The 21423-nt window shown below is 54.9% G+C and overlaps 3 protein-coding genes across 4 annotated transcripts; all 3 read left to right on the forward strand.

The window, feature by feature from the left end:
- The first annotated feature begins 1673 nt into the window (after positions 1-1673).
- On the forward strand, positions 1674-9816 carry YJU2B (YJU2 splicing factor homolog B). 2 transcript variants are annotated; one of them, XM_074934814.1, is made up of 10 exons: positions 1674-1729; positions 2992-3040; positions 3388-3441; positions 4070-4152; positions 4655-4710; positions 5789-5849; positions 6764-6906; positions 6999-7171; positions 7716-7854; positions 8427-9816. In XM_074934814.1, the coding sequence occupies exons 2-10, from the start codon at positions 3038-3040 to the stop codon at positions 8855-8857; spliced, it is 1143 nt and encodes a 380-aa protein (XP_074790915.1). In that variant the 5' UTR covers positions 1674-1729; positions 2992-3037; the 3' UTR covers positions 8858-9816. The 2 variants fall into 2 exon arrangements, with proteins under 2 accessions (XP_074790915.1, XP_074790916.1); XM_074934815.1 differs by lacking the exon at positions 1674-1729 and having other exon boundaries at positions 2505-3040.
- Positions 9817-10898: 1082 nt separating this feature from the next.
- Positions 10899-14126, forward strand: MRI1 (methylthioribose-1-phosphate isomerase 1). Its single transcript, XM_074934908.1, has 6 exons — positions 10899-11106; positions 11472-11713; positions 11791-11960; positions 12380-12556; positions 13453-13677; positions 13838-14126. Exons 1-6 carry the CDS (start codon positions 10930-10932, stop codon positions 13969-13971), a joined length of 1125 nt encoding a protein of 374 aa, XP_074791009.1. The 5' UTR covers positions 10899-10929; the 3' UTR covers positions 13972-14126.
- Positions 14127-14185: 59 nt separating this feature from the next.
- On the forward strand, positions 14186-20244 carry C20H19orf53 (chromosome 20 C19orf53 homolog). Its single transcript, XM_074934909.1, has 3 exons — positions 14186-14669; positions 15023-15078; positions 19292-20244. The coding sequence occupies exons 1-3, from the start codon at positions 14186-14188 to the stop codon at positions 19433-19435; spliced, it is 684 nt and encodes a 227-aa protein (XP_074791010.1). The 3' UTR covers positions 19436-20244.
- Positions 20245-21423: the final 1179 nt, after the last annotated feature.

The following is a 21423-nucleotide window of genomic DNA, read 5'->3' on the forward strand; positions in this document are numbered from 1 at the left end:
TTTAGACACCTAAATACCTTTAAAAATCTCGCTCTAAAGCCCAGATCCACAAAAATATTTAGACTGCTGTTAGTTCGGAGACTCAATACCTTCATGGATCTGGGGCTCAGTGTCTCTGTACCTCCCAACTACAAAGTGGAGTTGATACTTCCCTACCTCCTCGGAAGGTTGTGAGGATAAATATGATAAAGATTATGAGGTGCTCTTCATGCATTAATAGGGGCCCTTGAACAAAGAATAGGGAGCCAGGACTAGAATTTAGGAGTCCTGCGTGCCCCCCACCCCACCCACCATCACCTGCTCAGCAGTGGCCCCCTTAGACAGATGTTCAATACCAAGTTTTCTGAAATGGAACAATTCTAGCTGAACTTGCTCTCTTTTAATGAGGAATAATAATACAACCTTTCCACTTTCCTCCCGTCATCTCAAAGTGCTTTACAAAGGCTGGGGAACTCTTGTAATCCTTGATTTACAACAGGGAAAAGTGTGGGGGGGAAGGGACTTGCCCTAAAGGTGTCACAGTAAGTTAGCCAAGCTGCCTTGGAACAAAAACCAAGGCGTGCTCCCTCTCAGTTCCCCACCCCACGCCAGCCACCCTCACCTGCCAGAGCTGGGGATCCTGGTACCCAGCTTCACGCAGGCACATGCAGCATCGCGACATGCAGCCTCTTCCTATTACTTGGAAAGATACCCTACCCGCAAGCCTGATTATACACAGATCTAAGCCTCTTGCAATGAAAATATTCTGCCTCTCTCTCTGCTGCTGATTCCCATTAATCTTGGGTTTGCCATGTTTCTTTTATAAATGTGGCCAGCCACTGAGCCATAGCCCTAAATCCCTTCCCTGCATGCCTGTCCCATTTAAAATGGGCTCTCAGCTGCTTTGCGGCCCCGAGTGGGATTATGTTAATGTCCCTGCATCTGCATTTTCCCTTCCCACTGTTCTAGTCACTTACAAATGTCCTTATTTGTCATAATCTGCTTGCTTTGTTCCTCAGCGACTGCTATGAAGAGAGGCAGTGTGGTCCAGGGGCTAGAGCAGGGGGGTTTCGGATCAAGACTCCTGGGTTCCATTGACATCTTTAGCGTGATGCACTAGGTCAGCTCAGGCAAGACACAGTATTCTTTGTATTTCAGCAGTACCTAAAAGCTCCAGTCAAATTTGGCTTCAGGTCCATGGTGCTAGTCCCATTTCCTGCTATCTGCCTGGTTCCCCCCTTGATAATGGGGTATATAATACCTGCCTACTGTGGGGGTGGGAAGCATGCCTCATCCTCTGTGTTAAGGATTACCTAATTAATATGTACCTGCATTGTTACCCCTGGTTTACTGATGAGGAAACTGAGGCATAGAAAGGGGACGTGACGTGCCCAAAATTATGTACTGATTCGTTAGAGGAGTCAGGGGTAGAACCCAGGAGTCCTGCAACCCAGCTACAAGCTGTGGCCACTGGACTCCACCCCCAGGCCAGATCTGGTGTCCCAACCCAGGAATCCTGCTGCCTCATCACCTCCGCCGGGCAGGGGGGCTGCTCCGGAGTCCAGCTGGGTGGCACCCCCCACCTCCCCATCGCGAGCCCCGCCCCCGCCCAGCCAGAGCCCGCCACGTGGGAACCGCTGCAGCTGGCGGGGGGCGGGGCCCGGGGGCGGGGCCACACGGGCGGGGGAGGGGCCGAGCTAAGGCGACTGTTGATGACGGGGAGGAAGAGGAGGAGGCAGAGGAGGAAGAGGTTAGTGATCGGGCTTGCGTTGGGGGAGGGAAACATCAGCCCCCCCCCCCCCGACCAGATACTTATGGGGGGTTTCCTCTCTGTCCCCTCCCCCTCATCCCCACACACCGTCCCCCTCTGTCCCCATATACTGGGGGGGGCCTCTCTGCCCCCACCCCGATACTGGGGGGCTCCCTCTCTGCCCCCCACATTGGGGGGGTGTAACTCTGCCCCCTCCCCCCACACCCCTATACTGGGGGGCTCCCTCTCTGCCCCTTCCCCCCCACACCCCTATACTGGGGGGTTCCCTCTCTGCCCCCACATTGGGGGGTGTAACTCTGCCCCCTCCCCCCCACACCCCTATACTGGGGGCTCCCTCTCTGCCCCCCTCCCTCGGCCCCCCCAGGCCCACACACCACACACACACTGGGGAGGGGCCCCTCTCTGTGTGTCTCCCTCCCTCCCCCTGTTCTCTTAGCTGGGGGGGATGGGGGGGACAGGGTTCCATTGAGGTGTCCCCAAATCCCAGGAAGGCCCCTTATTGTCCCCCTACCACCATGTAAACAGGGGGGAAGCCTCACCCCGCCCACACACACACTGATGTCGGTTACTGGGGGGGAGGATTGTTTCTGGTGTTGCCAGCCCCACCCTTGGGCTTGTGCTGGTTACAGCTGGGCCTTGGTGTTCCCAAGAGATCCCGGCTGAACTGCCCTGGTGCTGACTCGTTCAGGCCCCTTTGGCTTTGTCTCTCCTACGGGGGTGGGGGGAGACAGGGGCTTCCCCTTGCCCCCATCATAGCTCTGTCTGGTCGCCTCGGAGACTAGTGTGCTGCTTGGGGACATGCTTAGCACACGGATGGGGCCTGTCTACACTACTAAGCCAAAACTCATTCTGAGTATGTTGAGAGTGGGCGGTGGGGTCAACCGGGCTATCACCAGTCTCCCGTCCCTCGCCAGGAAGATAGGAACTGGGAGCTGAGCCAGGCAGTAGGAGAGGCTTGCGGTTGCTCTTGTGGGATCAGTTTAACGGGCAAAGAAAGAGCCAGAGAGACAGTGTGGCTGAGTGGACTGGGACTTAGGAGGGATGCCCCGGGTCTTCTGGGTGATTTTGGGCAAATCCCTTCCTGCCATGTGCCTCGGTTTCCCCATCTGTAATATGGGGATAAGGGTACTGACTTCCTTTGTAAAGTGCATTGAGATCTACGGATGAAAAGTGCTTTATAAAAGCAAGTTGTTAATATTTCTAGCCCCAGAAATGACCCTCTCGCCTTATCTTTCCCATAGACTGTGTGTGTTCCAGGTGCTTGCTTGAAGCTATAGACTTTTCACAATGGTGAGTGGAGCTGATCCCAATCTTGCCATCCTGAGGTATTCAAAAATCACAAGTCAGACCTCAAAAAGTCATGAGATTGTTTTTAAAATTGTGAGATTTCATTAGTTCCTTTTCTTCACCTCCTGCGCTGTTCAGATCACTCAGCCCACGTTTCTAAGCTTTCCTTCACGGCTGCAGGGGCAGGAACCTGCCTTTTTTGTTTTTAATGAAAGCCGAGAGTCTCATGAAATCGCTGAGACAGACAGATAAGAGGAATTGAACCTCACCCAAGATAAGTAATCAGCTGCTTGAGTCTTGCATCCTGACGCAGGAGTTTGATTACTATTTTTTTGCTTGTTTCTTTATAGGGTGAAAGAAAAGGCGTGAATAAGTATTACCCTCCTGACTTCGATCCAGCAAAGGTAAGAGCAGGGATTGAACAGCAAGGCCTGGTCATAGACACATCAGCTGATGCTTGGTGTCCAGGTTTGCTCTTGCCAGCCTGAACACTGTGTTTACCAGTCAGCTTCATGGACAAAGCTCTGAGCCTGTGGCTGGTGTTGGGAATGAAACCAATAACTGGGAATTAAGCCAGTCGGGCCTCACTTTGTCCCATTTCCTGTGAGAAAGCAACAGGAGGGCAGCTGATTAAATTCAAAGGCAACAGATTTTAAGTGGATAAAGGGTAACTTACTTTATAAGGAACTGTGGAGCTCCCTGCTACAGTATTTTAGTAAATTTCAAAGCAGGATTAGATGGTGATATTGGTAAGAACAAAGTCCGCCATGGCTAGGATCACAAGGCCTGTAGGTCTGCATTCTTCCTGGTGTGAGCTGCCTTCCAGCTGGGGGTCAGGATGGACTTTCCTCCATGGGATATTGTGATGGGTTTACACCTCCCTCTGAACCATCCAGAATTGGCTGTTGCCATGGATGGGATACTGGGCTGGAGGGACTGTCAGTCTGATCTGGTGCTCCAGTTCTAGGAACCAAACTGATGTTGGCCTCTTGTTATGGGTTAAGGGCTGCCTTTCTGTTCTTTCCCGCACAGCATGTCTCCCTTAATAAATATCGGAACAGCCACCCACTGCGAGAGAGAGCCCGCAAGCTCTCCCAGGGCATCCTTATCATCAGGTAAGAGCTTGTGCTCCCTTTACCATCCCTCAGGACCCCTGAATGCATCTCGAGGGAACCTGTGGGTTGCTGCCCTGTAGGTAGAGCAGGGGACTGGGAAGCCAGGACTCCTGGGTTCTATTCTAACCCAGCTTTGGGTTAAGAATGGGGTCTAGTGCTTTGAGCAGGGGGCTTCTGGGGCCAGGACTCCTGGGTTCTATTCTCACAAGCCCCGAGGTGAGGTCAGTGCAGTCACCTCCCCTAGAAGTAACGGGCACAAACTCTCTTTGATATGCCTATGTTGGCAATGCGTGACTGCCTGTGGTTAAAGGAGCCAGGTCCTCTCTGCTCCCCGGTGCAGCCTGAGGCAGAATTCAGGTTGTTTGTGGACTCTTGACTCAGAATGGGGCACTGCTCCTAGCTGCGCTTAGACCCTTCGCTCCAGCTCAGCGGTTGTTGGATGGGGAGGACATGGGGTTCTGGCACCAGGGTGACCGGCACCGTCTTGGCTGCTCTCTCCTAGGTTTGAGATGCCCTACAACATCTGGTGCGATGGCTGCAAAAATCACATTGGAATGGGTAAGCGCCCGCTCGCCTAGCACCCGGGATCCTCTGGATGCTTGGCACTCAGTGCCATGGCCAGGCAGTTCTGCTCCTTGCAGTGGTGGGAGCTAAGCCAGGACAGGATTGAGAAGATGAAGCGGAGATGTCCCGGGGCGGGGAGAGAGATGGTGCCCTAGGGGTTGGCTCCTTGACTTTAGGGGAGGGACCAAACCCAGCTTTAATTTACTCTCTCTGATGGTTGCTATTGTGCTGTGCCCTCTGCTGCCTCTGGGCCCTGGCTGAATAGCAACCCGCCGACCCCACACACACACACCCCTTCCCCCCCATGTCCCGTGCATTACCTGGGGCGATGGCTCGACCAGCAGCAGCTGTGGGGAAGGCAGCCTGGTGGGTAGGGCACGGGACTCAGACTTGGGAGACCATTCCCAGCTCAGACACAGGCTTCCTGTGAGACCTTGGGCAAGTCACTTGATATACCCCATGCCTTAGTTTCCCATCTGTGAAATAGGGGTGATAATACATCCCTCCATGTCAGGGTGCTGAAAGGATGAAATCTATGATAAGGCAGGAAAGCGAGATTGGGGAGAGAAGGGAACAGCCGCTTGTTCCGAGTCAGTAAAGTCTAGCGGTCAGCATAGAGGGGCTAAGAGGAGAGGATGCCTGGGTCCTATTCCCAGTTCTGAGTGGGGTCAAAGCAAGAGACAGAGTGACAGGACTCTTCATGGGTTCTGGTCCCAGCTCTGGGAGGGCAGAGTGATAGTGATTAGAGCAGCGGGGGAGTTAGGACTTCTGGGTTTTCTTGCCAGCTGTGGGAGGGCACTGGGGGGGTAGGTTTGGGAGCCAGGACTCCTGGGTTCTCTTGCCAGCTCATACCTCAACTTGCTGTGTGACCTGGACTTGTCCAAAAGTGTGAAGACTTGCTACTGACAATGTGGAGTGTCTATGAACCCTGGGATTGAGAGCCAGGACTCCTGGGTCCTATTCCCAGCACAGCTTGGGAGCCCAGGTAGACATGACATCCTTGCTCCCGCTTGAGGGAGATGCGGGGTCGGGGTGGAGTTGGCTCTTCAGCTCCCAGCTCTGTCTGTCACAGGTGTCCGGTACAACGCGGAGAAGAAGAAAGTTGGGAATTACTACACTACCCCCATCTACAGGTGGGTGCGGGAAACGCGGGCTCCTCTCCTGGGCTCTGAGCCTGTGCAGAGCAGTGACCTGTGTGAACTGAGTCTGGGGAGCCACCGGGCCACATTGCAGAATCCCACCATTGTCGCTGATGCCAAACAGCCTCCCCCAGCAAAGCAGTCAGGGTTAGATTGGGCCCCAGAGCCCCCGCCTGCCTCTTTCCCAGAAGGGGTGGGAAGCTGCCCCCGGAACAGCCAGCAGCGCCCCAGTGACGAACGTGGCAGGACAGAGATGAGGAAGCTGCTGCTGAGCTGAGCTGGATTTAAAGCAACGTCCTCTCGGCTCTGTGTGCCATCGCCGCCCCCTGAGCCACCTGCTCCCCTAGGGATGGGCCTGTGGTTAGAGCACAGGGCTGGGAGCCAGGACTCCTGGGATCTCTTCCCAGCTCTGGGAGGGGAGTGGGGTCTAGTGGTTAGAGCAGGGGAGACTATTCCCGGCTTTGCCACTGAATTGGATGAGTCCTTTCTCTCCCCCTCCCATGCTCGATTTCCCCCCCTGCACACACACACCTACCGGGTGGATAATACTGAGAGGCGAAGTAAGTGCCTGTGGAGCACGTGGCAATGTGTGGCTGGGATGATCTGGCTCCACAAGTGCGCGGCCTATTGTAGAGGCAGAAGCTTCCCCCCTCCCCGTGGCTAAAGGGAAGGTGAATAAAACTAGCAGCTCCTGGGATTTCTTACGCCCCATGCAGTCACAGCGGCTCAGCCTGGGGTCCAGCTAGCACAATGTCCTGTCTCTGGTGGGACCGCGTGCCAGAGACTTCAGGAGCTGGCATAAGATCCCTCTAGCGGGACAGGAGCAAAGCCTGGAGAGCTGGAGTCTGGCTGGGGCTGCAAGGAGGTGGCCAGGAAATAACCCCCCAGCCTGTCCCCTTGGGTGCCAGGTTTCGGATGAAGTGCCACCTGTGTGTCAATCACATCGAGATGCAGACGGACCCGGCCAACTGTGACTACGTCATCGTGAGCGGGGCCCAGCGCAAGGAGGAGCGCTGGGACATGCAGGACAACGAGCAGATTCTGACCACAGGTGAGTCCAGGGAGCAGCAGGCCCTGCTCCTTCCTGCGACTGGCAGGACAGAGACCACCGGTGAGTCAGTGTGTCTGTCCCTCTGCCTCCAGAACACGAGGAGAAGAAGCAGCTGGAGACAGATGCCATGTACCGGCTAGAGCATGGTGCCATGGACCAGAGCAAGCTGCAGAGAGCCATCCCCACCTTGTCCAACATCCAGGAGGCCCAGAGCGCCTGGAAGGACGACTTCGCCATCAACAGCATGTTGCGCAGGAAGTTCCGGGTGAGCAGGGACTCAGAGCCATGGGGACTGCGCATTGGTCCTAGCTGGGACCCTCCTGGCCTTTTGGGAGGCAGCCTGACCTCGTGGATGGAGCACAGGACTGGGACTCGGGAGACCTGGGCTCTGCTGGGTGATCTTGGACAGCTCCCCTCCCCTCCCCATTCCTCAGTTTCCCCATCTGTAAAATGGGGATAATGATATTGACCTCCTTTGTACGTGCTTTACCATCTGTGGATGGAAGGTACTAGAGGAGAGAGAGCCGGGTGGTGGTGCTGGGCTGGAGGAAGGACTTGCTGAGACTGCCCTTTGCGCTAGACATTGTGGCAGTTCAGTGATGCGTGTCCATGATTCTCTGTCTTGGACAGTCCTTGCAGCATCACTCTCCTGGGCACTAGGTCAGGGGCCAAGTCTAGCCCTGGCATAAGCTCTGCTGAAGCCAATGGGATTTACCCCCTCTCCTTACACCAGGGCTGAGCTTCAATGGCTTACATAGATGCTGCTGGCTGGGCCCTTTCTCTCACTGTCCTGTCCCTCCCCTGTTTAGGAGGAGAAGAAGATTCTCCAGGAGGAAGAGGAGAAGGACCTGGCTCTGCAGACCAAGGCCAACCTGAGCATCCCCCTGGTGCAGGAGACGGAGGAAGACCGGCGCCTGGCAGCCCTGCTCAAGTACCACAGCCTGGACTGTACGTGCTGCCTTCTGGGGCTGTGGGTGGGGGCTGCCTCGGGTCTTCTGGGTGGCCCTTTGCACAGAGGGATTCAGGGCCCTGTCTTGGCCTGAGGGATGTGGGCAGCATAGGGTTAAGGTCACCACTGATACTATCAGTTGGATGTGATTTACATTGGGGATGAACAAATTGAGGGAGCCAGGACTCCTGGGTTCTACTCATGCCTTTGGAGGGGTAGGGTCTAGTGGTTAGAGCAGGAGGCGAGGGAACCAGGACTCCTGGGTTCTGTTCCCAGCGTTGCGGGCCGGGGGGAGTGGGAGCCAGGACTCCTGGGTTCTAGTCCTGGCTTTGCTGCTTACAGATGTGTGATTTGGGGGTGGGCTCTGAGGAGAGTGGTGTTCGAGCCGGGGGGCTACGAGCCCCATAAATCAGTGTGTGCTGCTCAGCACAGGTGCATCATGCTGGTCCCAGGGCAGGAGCCCTGAGCCAATGCTCCCAATGCCATTGAAGCTTTCAGGTGCCCCTGTGCTCCTACGCGTGCCCTCTATGGATGCCTGTCACTATCCTGCTGCCCCTCCCTCTCCTTCCAGCTTATGAGGACAAACAGAAGCTGAAGCGAACAGAGATCTCTGGCCGCTCCTGGTTCCCCCCTGCTCAGGCTGCAGGTGGCAAAGCCACCGACACGCTTAAGAAGCTGGGGCTCGCTGGGAAAGTCATGTCCCCGAAGGCGCTCGCTGGTGGCTCACACTTCACAATCGGCCACTTGGGCATTGTGCGCCGCAAATCCCGGGAGGGGCCCGAGAGCCTGTGCAGCCCAGGAGAGAGCACAGAGCACGGGGCACGAACTGGCGGGCAGAGCTGCGATAGCGCAGCCCATGGGACGCCCCAGCAGAGCTCCCCCGTGGCCAGCAGCGACGTCCTCCCTGCAGCGGGCACTTCCAGCACCTCCTGCTCCGCCAGGCTCAGCTCCTCTCTCGTGGCAGACTATTCGAACTCCAGTTCTGATTCTGAAGTGGACTGACACCCCCCTGCCCCCCCCACCCCGGTTAGGGCTGGACTTAGGGGGCCCGTATTGTTTCAATGACTCTAAGCCATAGACCCAGCCAGAAATCTGGCTCCTCCAAGCCACAGCAGTGATCCATCCTTCTCCACAGAGCTGCCAGCCAGCCAGCCCTTCAAACACCCAGAGCAGTGCTGTTGATACCCTTCCTGGTATAACCCTGGAAAGGCAGAGTCTGTACCCTGTGTCTATGAGATTCCTCCCCCCAGGATCGCAGGCAGGCTCCTCTAGTGTGGATTCACATCTGCCCCTCTGATATTTATACAGTGCCCCTCACCCTTGTGTCCTGCCCCTCGTCCCCTGTATCTGATCCATTATTCCACTGTACATAGTAAAGGCAGGGCTTATTTTAGTCTGTCCTCCATTAAATGCTGGCCGCAGCTGATTAACCGTGTGGTTCGCTGGCAACACGCACCCGGATGGTTGTGATGAACCTTCGAGTCTCTCCTGCTGCATAGCAACAGGACTGGAGACGGGCAGTTAGCAGGGACTTTGCAGGGAAGGGAATAGCTAAAATGGAAACCCTCGTAAGCTGCTGATATATTAAACCTGCTAAATGCAGGGCTGCCACAGGACTTGTCTCCAGGTGACATTTTCAAACACAGGTGTGACCTGAGAACCTACATCCCATTTTCAGAAATGACCTAGACCCTCAGGTCTGCTTTACGTGCAGATCGTGTGCTGGTGTAACTGTCAGCCAGGACTGCCATTTCTCTACTGAAATCATTAAAACTGTAGAACTCGCCCTGTTGATTTTCAGTGAGACTAAGACCTTGTCCAAACACACACAAATTGTACCACTTTTAACTGCACTGGGCTAGTTAAAACTGGCACACCGCTCCCTCTCCCGGGGTTGACGGTGTTATTTCAGTATAAAGGTGCAGTGTAACTATTCCTATCTGGGCAGGGGAATACACTGTAGAAGGCACCTTTTATACCAGCATAACAGCAGGGGGGCGGGGGGAGAATGTTTATAGAAAAGTCTGTAGAATCATGACTGGGGTGGAGAAAGTGACTAAGGAAGTGTTATTTACCTCCTCGCACAACACAAGAACCAGGGGTCACCCAGTGAAATTAATAGGCAACAAGTCTAAAACAAACCTAAGGTTGTACTTTTGTCACACAATGCACAATCAACCAATGGAACTTCTTGCCATGTGATGTGTGAAGGCCAAAAGTATAACTGGGTTCAAAAAAGAACTAGATAAGTTCATGGAGGATAGGTCCCTCAGTAGCTGTTGGCCAAGATGGGTAGGGATGCAGCCCCATGCTGTGGTTGTTCTGATTGTCAGAAGCTGGGACTGGACGACAGGGGATGGGTTGCTCAATAATTACCCTGTTCTGTTCATTCCATCTGAAGCATCTGGCCCAGCCACTGCCGGGGTATCCTGAGCTAGATGGACCGTTGGTCTGACCCAGTGTGGCCATTCTTATGTCCACTAGGTTCTAGAGTTCGCATGGTCAGTGGACTGGGGTTGGGAGTCAGGACCCCTAGGTTCTATCCCTAGCTCAGGGAGAATAGTGGGGGCTAGTGATTAGAGTGGGGGAGGGATCAGCACTTGGCTTCTATCTAGGGTTGTCAGTTTGGGTTGGACGTATTCCTGAAGGTTTCATCATATGACTAATCTTTAATTAAAGATTAATTTTTAGTTCCTGGAAACTACAAGACAGTCCTGGAGCATTGGCAACCCTAGTTCCATCGCCAACTCGGGGAGGGCAGGGGGGTTTAGTGGTTAGAGTGGGTGGGCCAGGACTCCTGGGTTCTCTCCCTCGCTCTGGGAGGGCGGGGGGGTCTAGTGGTGAGAGCAGGGGGTGGCCAGGACGCCTGGGTTCTCTTCCCTAGCTTGGGGAGGGCGGGGGGTCTAGTGGGTAAAGCAGGGGTGGCCGGGACGCCTGGGGTCTAAGGCAGGTCCTGCCGGAGCAAGCTCCCGCTTTCACAGAGGCAGAGCCCAGGCGGGGACCGGCGGCGCTAGGGCCGCGGCGCAGCGCGGGTCTCTCCCTTTCGGACCCAGCCCGCCCCTTTGCGGAGCCGCATGGCCCAGGTCCGGCCCGGGCCGAGCTGCGCCGCCCGCGGGGCCATGAGCCTGGAGGCCCTGCGCTACCGCCGCGGCTCCCTGCGCGTCCTCAACCAGCTGCTGCTGCCCCAGCGGAGCTGCTATGAGGAGATCGGCGGCGTGCGCCAGGGCTGGGAGGCCATCCGGGCCATGAAGGTGGGGGCTGCACCCGTGGGGAGAAAGGGGGTCTGGGGTTGCAGCCTGGAGAGGGGAGGGGGGTGCGGCAGGTCACGGAAGGGCGCAGTGGCTACAGGGCTGGATAGGGGGTGCAGGGCTCGGCACAGGGCTGGGTAGGGGGTGCAGGGCTGGGCACAGAGGGGGGCACAGGGCTGAGTATGGGCATGGGGACGTGGTGGGCTGTAGACACTGAGTCCGGGCTGCCCTGGGGACTGGCTTAGCTGGACTATTGCTCTGACCTGGGGTGGCAGCTCCTCCCCTGCAGTATTTCCACCCCACCCTCTAAAGCCTCCCATGTCGTCCTTGGATCCCACTCCACCCTGACAGTGCCCCTTGTCCCCCAGGTGCGGGGTGCCCCTGCCATTGCCATCGTGGGGTGCCTGAGCCTGGCGGTGGAGTTGCATGGTGGGGCTGGCATGGGGCAGGACAAGGCCTGCCTGGAAACCTTCATCCGTGACTCCCTCCACTACCTGGTGACTGCGCGGCCCACAGCTGTGAACATGGCGCGGGCGGCCGAGGAGCTGGGGGCTTTTGTTTCCCAGGAGGCCCAGCGTGAGGAGGCCACAGCCGAGAGCCTGCGGGAGAGGTGAGAGCCAGGCCCGCAGCCCCTTCCCTTCCTTGGGGTCGAGGGCGCCATGCCCTAACCTTCTCCCCACCCCCCAGCGTGATCCAGTGGGCAGAGGCCATGCTGGAGAAGGATCTGCAGGACAACAGGAGCATCGGGGAGCACGGGGCACGCCACCTGCTCCAGGCGTCACCGCAGGACAAGGTGACGGTGCTGACCCACTGCAACACCGGCTCCCTGGCCACCGCCGGCTATGGCACCGCGCTGGGTAAGTGGGGCTGGAGGGGGCATCTGCCCACACCGGGGGGGAGCCACATTGCCTGTAAAGATTGGGTTGGAGGAAAGGGGAGGGGGGGTCTGACAGGACTGCAAAGTAGAGTTGGGTCTTACCACTAGACTCCTCTCCCCTCCCAGAGCCAGAGAACCCAGAAGTCTTGACTTCCAGTTCCCTCTGCTTTAACCACTAGCCCACCCTCCAACCCTCCTACTTAGACCCAGGGAGTAGAACCCAGGAGTCCTGACTCCCAACCTTTGCTCTAACCACTAGACCCCATTCCCCTCCCAGGTCAGGGGAGTTCACCCCAGAGGTCCTGCTACCCTGCTCTGACCACACAAGCCCACGCTCTCCAACTTACTAACCTCTTGCCCTCCCGCCGCTACCGTTCACAATTCCCCTCTTCCTTGCAGGTGTCATCCGCTCTCTGCACGCCCTGGGCCGTCTGGAGCACGTCTACTGCACAGAGACGCGGCCGTACAACCAGGGGGCGCGGCTGACAGCCTACGAGCTGGTGTACGATCACATCCCAGCCACGCTCATCGCAGACAGCATGGTCTCTGTGGCCATGAAGGAGAAGGGTGTGTCGGGTGAGTGGGAGACAAGCTGCAGCCTGAACCCCACCGTCACAGGTGGCAGCTGGCCTTGTTCGGAGGAGATGTGGATCCTAGGGCTTGTTCAGCTGGTGAGCAATGCAAGGCAGGGGCTGTCCTGGAGTCTGGCATGATAGAGCCCTGATCTCAGTCAAGGGCGGGCATCTGCAAAGCGGCATGATGATGCCCCGATCTCGGCCGGGGTCTGTGCAGCATCACGCACGATGGGGCCCGGTCTCAGTCAGAGGGGGAACGTCTGCGCCGTGCCCAGTGCCATGGGGACCCATCTTGATTGAGTCTTTGAGGTGCACGCTCATGGGAATCAATACCTCAGTGGATCCATCTAATCCAGTATCATGACACCAACCGGAGCCAGCACCAGCTTGCTTCAGCCGGTCTTGCACATGGCTGACACAGTAACGCCTATTTCTGTATGTAGGGCACCTCATTCATGGAGCTCGCAGCACTTTACACACAGTCCGGTGTATTTGTAGCATTGTCCCCCGTTTATGAGGGGATGGACACACTGAGTCCTAGAGAGGAGTGATGGCTTGCAACTGCTCTGCTGGGTATATCTGGGCATAGCCAGTAATAGAATCACGGTGTTCTCCCAGCATGGTGCCCTTTCCCCTGGACATCACTGCCTCTCAGAGAATCATGCTGGGTGCTCCACAGAGCTGCTTGGTTGGGGCCCTCTGCAGTCCCTGGGGGGTGTGGGAGGATTGGGGTCTGCCAGTCACCAGGCTGACCAGCAGTAGAGAGGGGGCGGGAGGAGGGGACTGCGATGGGATCACACGTATACTAAGGTGGCCATCTCGTTGCTGACTCCTTGGTGGTCATGTGACGCAGGAATCGCCCCTCCAGGACTTTAAGCGTTGCATTCCCTCACCCAGCTGTCGTCGTGGGAGCCGACCGGGTGGTGGCCAACGGCGACACCGCCAACAAAGTGGGTACCTACCAGCTGGCCATCGCTGCAAAGCATCATGAGATCCCCTTCTACGTGGCGGCCCCTAGCACCTCATGCGACCTGAGCTTGGCAGAAGGGGCTGAAATCGTGATCGAGGAGCGGCCGAGCCAGGAGCTGACAGATGTCAATGGAGTGAGGATTGCAGCGCCAGGTACTGCAGTGGGGGTGTATCCCCGAACAGTATTGTGGACCAGTGGGCTATCCTGGTGCAAGAGGAGGCGGCGATATTGGGCCGGTGGGGGAATTCTTGGTTGGATATTTATGTCACGTTGCTGAGTGGCTCACGGTGTCTCTGTTCTTCTCCTGCCAAGGGATCGGCGTTTGGAACCCGGCCTTCGACATCACGCCGCACGAGCTCATCACTGGGGGCATCATCACGGAGCTTGGTGTCTTCTGCCCTGAAGAGCTCCGAGAGGCCCTCCCCGGGGCCGTGAAAGGGGAGTGAACCCCCGGGGCCAATAACTGCTCTGCCTCATGCTGCGAAGGGGTGGAGAGAGGCTCGGCTCTCCCTCCGCAGAGACGAAGACTGTGGGTGGGGGTAATACACCCTGCGCCTGGCTCTGGTTTACACGCTGTTAATAAATCCCCATCGCCTTTGACCATCAACCACTTTTCCGCGTGGGGTGATGCCTGTAGCTGGCTAAATTAGCAGGGCTTCGATGTGTGTGGGTTGCGTGTCCCCTACTGGATGGAGTCTGACCACCCCCCTCCCCGTGTGTCATAGCCCCTCCGCTGCCACAGGAGATTCTCCCTCAGCTCCCCGGGGCTGGGCTTTGGGCTCACTGATACCAGAGCAAACGGGGGCCGAGGGAGCTTCCCCCAGCGCCCTCAGAGCGTTGCACGGGGGGGGAGGAATGAGGGTATTTGGAATTGGGCGGAGTGACCTCACTGGCCCCCAGGACCGTCTCTATCCCGGCATGCACTGGGGCGTGGTTTGCCCTCTATCCCGGCATGCAGCGGAAGTGACGTTTTCCCCGGCGCGCTGGGGGGCGTGGTTTGCCGCTCTGTGTCCCGGCGTGCACTGGGGCTCTGCCGGAAGTGGAGGCCGCCTCATGGCTCAGGGGAAGCAGAAGTTCCAGGCCCAGAAGCCGGGCGGGGGGAAGAAGCCGGCGGCCCAGGGGGTCCGGGGACCCCGGAAGGGAGGTGAGCGGCCTGGGGGCGGGGCTGGGCCCCGAGACCACGGGGCGGCGGGGGGGGGAGCAGGGCCTTGGCCCCCGGGCTGGGCGGGGGGGGGGGGTAGCAGGGCCTTGGTCCCCGAGCTGGGGGGGAAGTGACCTGTTTTTCCTCCACACTCCAGAGGGCCCCCGAAGCCCCATCCCCCTGCAGTCCCCAGGGAGCGGCTGTTGCCCCCCTACTCTTCTCCCCCAGGACCGTCACAGGGGCTCTCTGGCTGACAGGCTGGGGTTCCCCACGCTGGGGCAGTTCAGCTGCTGGCATTGAGTTCTGCTTCCAGGGAGCCAAATGCTTACCTCCCCTCCCCCATGTCTTTCCCCCAGGCCGGATAATTGCTCCCAAGAAAGCTCGGGTGATCCAGCAGCAGAAACTGAAAAAGGTGAGGTGGTGTGTGGAGAACAAACTGCCCCCAGCAGCAGTGGCAGCGTTTATAGCTCAGTTTGTTACAGATCGGGCCCTACCAAATTCATGGCCATGAAAAACGCATCACTGGCCATGAAATCTGTTCTCCTCCCCCTCCCAAATGAAATCTTGTCTTTTGTATCCCTTTACCCTATACCAGACAGATTTCACAGGGGAGACCAGCTTTTCTCAAATTGGGGGTCCTGACCCAAAAGGGAGTTAAAGGAGGGTGGCAAAGTTTATTTTAGGGGGGGGTTGTGGTATTGCCATCCTTACTTTTACACTGCCTTCAGAGCTGGGTGGCCGGAGAGCAGCAGCTGTTGGCCGGGTACCCAGCTCTGAAGGCAGAGCCGCCGCAGAACCATATCATACCATCCTTACTTACAAAGCAGCGGCTTTGCCTTCAGCGCTGGGGTCCCAGCCGGGAGCCACCGCTCTCCAACTGCCCAGCTCTGAAGGCAGCACCACCACCAACAGCAGTGCAGAAGTAAGGGTAGCAGTATCGCAACCCCTCCTACAATAACCTTGCGACCCCCCCCCCCCCACGACTCCTTTTTGGGTCCCTACAATCATAACACCGTGAAATTTCAGATTTAAATCACTGAAATCATGACATTTACTATTTTTAAAATCCTATAGCCATGAAATTAACCAAAATGGACCATGAATTTGGTAGAGACCTAGTTATAGAGCAGGCGTGGCCAAACTGCAGCTTGTGAATCACAGTGTGGTCCTTTTAAAGTTAAAGTGCAGGGCTTGTGGAGAAATTTCAGGAAATTTTGTCTTTCTATATTCAGACTTTGTTCTGTGTGGACCTGGTGTGCTTGCGATCTCCCTGAATTCTGCAGAATACAGGCTGTATTTACGGTTCATAAGTTGCATTTGAATAATTTTAGATTTAAGTGTTAACACTACGTTAATTTAATGGATGTCAATGATAACTTCAAATGGTAAGAAATGCAAGCATGAAGAGGAAAACTGAAGTTTTAAGCCAGAATGGGAGGAAGAGTTTGCATTCATTGTTAAAGGTGGTAAACCTCTGTGCCTTATCTGCAATGCATTGCTCATTCGCTACGAAGCGAGCAACTTGAAACATCACTGTGAAACAAATAATAACTTTTCATCTAAATACCCTCCTGAATCAGAATTAAGGAAAAACAAGCTAACTGCATTAAAATTATGCCTAAACAGTCAACAGACACTGCCTTCGGCATTCAGTAAGAAAGCTGACATGACCAAAGCTAGTTTTGTTATGCCATGGAACATCGCTCCTGCTAAAGGTCCATATTCTGATGAATTTGTTAAGAAGAATATTGCGAAAGTGGTTGTAGTTTTAGATCCAAATAACACAACTTCAACGACTAATAAAACACATTCCAATTTCGTGCCACACTACAGAGAGGCGTATCTCCCAGATCAGTGCTGATGTTGCAAGCAAGATGCAAAACAATCTAAAGAATTCTCTAGCATTCAGCCTAGCTCTCGACAAATCCACAGATATACAAGGTAAACCTCGACAAATCCACAGATATACAAGGTAAACCCCAACTAGCGATATTTGTTGGCTATGTTTCCGCAGATTTATTTCTGACCTTACTCAGACAATCTTCAGGTTCCAGAACAAGTTAAAGCTTCTGCAAAGAGACATCGTGTCAAGAGACTTCAACCACTTTCCCCATCTCAAGAATAGGGTAAACACGTTCCCAGAAATCGAAGTAGAGGATCACAAACTCGAGGAATACAGAGGTAAAGTACAAGGTCTGCTTGATGACTTTCTGGCCAGGTTTGAAGACTTGCAGAAGTGGAGACCCTGCTTCGCCTTTCGTGTAAACCCCATTCATGGTTGATGCAATCAACGATGGCTGTCCAGTTCCCCAAACACTCACCGTGGAAATGGAACTATTGGAACTCCAGGAGGACCGTGCTTTAAAGAGGGTGCATAAATCACAGTCTGCAATCAAGTTCCACAAGCAAGCACCAGGAACGATGTGTCCTCAACTCAGGAAGACTCATGTGCGACTCATTTCAATTTCTGCCCCAACATACTGCTGTGAGTCGCTGTACTCCGTGATGGAGTTGGTAAAATTGAAACGTCCTGCAGCTCTTACAGATCGACGTCTGACAGAGCGCCTCTGTATTGCCCTGACAACATATCAGCCGGATTTCCAAAGACTTACAGCCAGGATGGAGACCCAAAAGGCCTCTAGCTCTAGCAGTAATTAGCCAAGATACAGTAAGTAGGATGTTAATATTTTTAAAAATGCATGTGTAAAGGTTGTGCGGCTCTCGAGCTTCTGAATATTATTGTACGTGGCTCAGAGGGTCAGTAAGTTTGGCCACCCGGGGTGTAGAGGCTCCTCTCCAGGAGTAATAGGGTGGCTGCTTGTCAGTTTTACAAAGCCCCAGCCTGATCCTCCAGTGTAAACACAGAGCAGCGTGTACATCTACCAAACAGACCGCACCAGTGAGGAGACACTGCACGCGAATCAATTGAGGTTGGAAATTAGAAGCAGGTCCCTAACCATCGGAGGAGGGAGGTTCTGGATCAGCCTCCCAGTCAGCACAGTGAGGACAACACCAGAACTAGCTTCAAGATGGAGCTTGATAAGGGCTGTGAACAAGGTGGTATGAGGGGGTAGCCTGGGCCAGCAGGAGCTAGACTGGATGTCCTGCGGGGCAGGGTCCCTTCCATCTCCATGTTCAGTGAGAGAGAGAATGAGCCACATGTGACAGGTGTCAGTTGTGTTGTATGATGTGTGACTGGGAGGTGAAGAAGAGCAGGATAAGAACCTGTGGAGAATAGACTGGATTTAAATTCTGGGTTGTAAATCAAAGCTTTAACTTACTCCAATCTGCTTTATCTTCTCCACATGGGCCGCTACCTGAACGTATCGTGGTGACCAATATTGTCTCATTGTTTCCTTGTGCTCCCCTTTCAGTCGGCCTGTCTGTATCATCTCTTGTCTCTTGCCTTTGATTGTAAATTCTGCAAGGGTGAGAACTCTCTTCTGTGTTCGTACGTCACTTAGCACAGTGGAGTCCTGGTCTGCCACAGGAGCTGCTAGCCACTACTCTAATACAGCTAACCAATAAAAACTAGGGCTGTCGATTTACTCGCAGTTAACTCCTGTGATTAACTCAAATTAATTGCGATTAAAAAATTAATCAGTTTTAATCACACTGTTAAACAATAATAGAATGCCATTTATTTAAATATTTTGGATTTTTTTTACATTTTCAAATATACTGACTTCAATTACAACACAGAATACAAAGTGTACAGTGCTCATTTTATATTACTTTTGATTACAAATATTTGCATTGTAAAAATGACAAAATAAATAGTATTTTTGAATTCACCTCATACAAGTACTGTAGTGCAATCTCTTTATCGCAATGCGCAACTTACAAATGTAGGTTTTTAAATGTTTTTTTACATAACTGCACTCAATAACAAAACAATGTAAAACTTTAGAGCCTACAAGTCCACTCAGTCCTACTTCTTGTTCAGCCAATCGTTAAGACAAACAAGCTTGTTTACATTGGTGGGAGATAATGCTGCCAGCTTCTTATTTACAATATCACCTGAAAGTGAGAACAGGCGTCTGCATGGCACCTTTGTAGCCTGCATCGCAAGGTATTTACGTGCCAGATATGCTAAACGTTCATATGCTTTGGCCACCATTCCACAGGACATGCTTCCATGCTGCTGATTGATTGTTTTAATCGCTTGACAGCCCTAACAAAAACATGACTGGAACCATGCTAGACATGGACATGCGTAATGTTAGCCTGGAACCCTGCGAGGGAGCAATGCAAGTCCTGCCCTCCGTGTGCGGACTGTGGTTGTGGAATCTCCATCACTGGAGATTTTTAAGAGCAGATTAGAGAAACACCTATCAGGGATGATCTAGATAATACTTAGTCCTGTCATGCATGCAGGGGACTGGACTAAATACTTCTCGAGGTCCCTTCCAGTTCTATGATTCTATAACTTCCAAAGGTGTCTCACCTGCTCAGTCTGAGACCTGGTCAGTTGCACTCGTTGGTAGAGTGGTGGAGGGAGGTGAGAGGCGTGGGCTGTGCAGGGACTAGAGGGCTCCCATTTAGCCCCTGGCTCCTCCCCAGGAGGCCCCTGCTTAGATGGCTGCTGCTGGGTTAATTTGCCTCACGGCCTCCTTCTTCCCCAGAACTTGGAAGTCGGCATCCGGAAGAAGATTGAACACGAGGTGATGATGAAAGCCAGCACCAGCATGGCCAAGAAGCTGACTGTGGTCAAAGCACCAGAGAAGGGAGCCAAGAAGAAGGGCCAGTCCAGCAAGTCTCCCCTGTAACCTGAGCGTGGGGGGCTGCCACCATCCTTGCGCTCCTGGGGCCTCCCAAAGCCCGTGACTGGACAAAAAACAACCATCCCACTCAGCTGGGAGCCCTGCGGAGGGACGGGGGCAGCTGTGTCCCCCTGAACAAAAGTGCTTTTGCAGCTACCTCCTTGGACTTTTTCCTCCTCCTCTAATGTCTCCCGTGGTGCATATTCCCCCATGGCGTGTTCCATGCCCTGTAGCTGGGGATGAGGGGTGGCTTAACCCTACGTGGTTAACCTGCCTCGTGCCACAAATGGCACAAGCGAAGCCTGTCTTGTCACCTGGAAGGATGCTGAGGCTGAACGGGGCAGGGTAACTTGGTAGTTCTCAGTCAGGCCCTCTGTGAGGGATTCTCTGTCCCTTCCCTATGGCAGGAAAGTAACTGGGGCCTGGGCCCCCTCTGCTGTCAGAGGTCTCCCACTGCAGAGTCAGGGAGGGGAGCTGGTGCAGCTAGGGAAGAGTGAGCGAGAGCATCTCAAGGCTTTTGTTCTGCTGGTGAATTGCTGGCTGTGGGTCCTCCACGCCTGGGAGCCCCGGTGGAGCACCTCGGAAAACCTGCCTGTGTGAATTACGCACCTGGGGCTAAACTCATTTGCTGTGAGTGGAAGGGGAGCAGCTTGGGTCAGTGGAGCAGAGATGCTAAATCTCATGTTCTCTTACCAGCTGCCTCGACTGACTCCAGCCGTGCAGATTGGTCTCCGCAAACGCCCAGGGGAAGTGGTGCGTTGCCGGGGTGACTCCCTGCCCTGACTGTCCTCTCGTGCTTTAATAAAATGTACTGGGTGGGAATGTCCTCTCCTGTAACTCCTCTGTTCCGCCTCCTTGGGGACTGTAAAATTAGGATAGCTGAAGGCCCCTGCCCTGGGGCTTGGATACAGGAGCCGCATGGTCCTTGTGAGCTAACCGCCCCCAGAGCCTTCTGTGCTCAGGACAGCCTGGGGAAGGTTCCGCTTGGCTTGGCTAGCAGGGGGGCTATGGTGGGTGTGATTAGACATGTGGATCTGAACATAAGAACGGCCATAGTGGGTCAGACCAAAGGTCCATCTATCCCAGAGATGGCCATCCTGCCCGGCCCTTGAGCTCCTGGCCGGGGAGGCTAGCCCCCGGCCCCTCCCCTGCTGTCCATCCCCATCCCCACCCGCAGCCTCAGCTCGCTGTGTCGCCAGCACTGTGGCTGGCTGCAGTCAGGCGGCGTGACTGCTCTGAGGAGCATGGCAAGGGGGGAGAGTGGGGGGTTGGATAAGGGGCAGGGGGTCCCAGGGGGTAGTCAGGGGGCAGTTGGATGGGGGGGGGGGGTTGGATAGGTGTGGGAATCCTGGGGGGGCCTGTCAGGGGACATGGGTGTGGATAGGGGGCGGGGCAGTCAGGACAGAGAGCAGGGTGGGGTCCCGGGAGGGGGCGGTCAGGGGACAAGGAGATGAGGGAGGTTTCTGAGGGGGGGAAGTGGGAGGGGCTGGATAGGGCACAGGGGCCAGGCTGTTTGGGGAGGCACAGCCCTCCCTACATATTTGGAACCCTGATGTCCTCAGGCCAAAAAGTTTGCCCACCCCTGATCTAGCCCAGTACCCTGTCTTCCAACAGTGGCCAATGCCAGGTGCCCCAGAGGGAATGAACAGAACAGGGAATCATCAAGTGATCCATCCCTGGTTGCCCTTTCCCAGCTTCTGGCAAACAGAGGTTAGGGACACCATCCCTGCCCAATAGCCATTGATGAACTGATCCTCCATGAACTTATCTAGTTCTTTTTTGAACCCTATTATAGTTTTAGCCTTCACAACATCCTCTGGCAAGGAGTTCCACAGGTTAACCGTGTGTTGTGAAAAAGCCTGCATTGTGTGAAATCTGGTCCCTGCAGGACTTCCACCCTGCGTGGGGTCTGCGTGCGTGACTCCCTGTGTGGCTCTATCTCATGTTCTCATGTGGCCCCATCACCATGATGTCTGGGCACCTCAGAGGCTATC

The sequence above is a fragment of the Natator depressus genome, chromosome 20, assembly GCF_965152275.1.
Source record: "Natator depressus isolate rNatDep1 chromosome 20, rNatDep2.hap1, whole genome shotgun sequence".
Classification (NCBI taxonomy): domain Eukaryota; kingdom Metazoa; phylum Chordata; order Testudines; family Cheloniidae; genus Natator; species Natator depressus.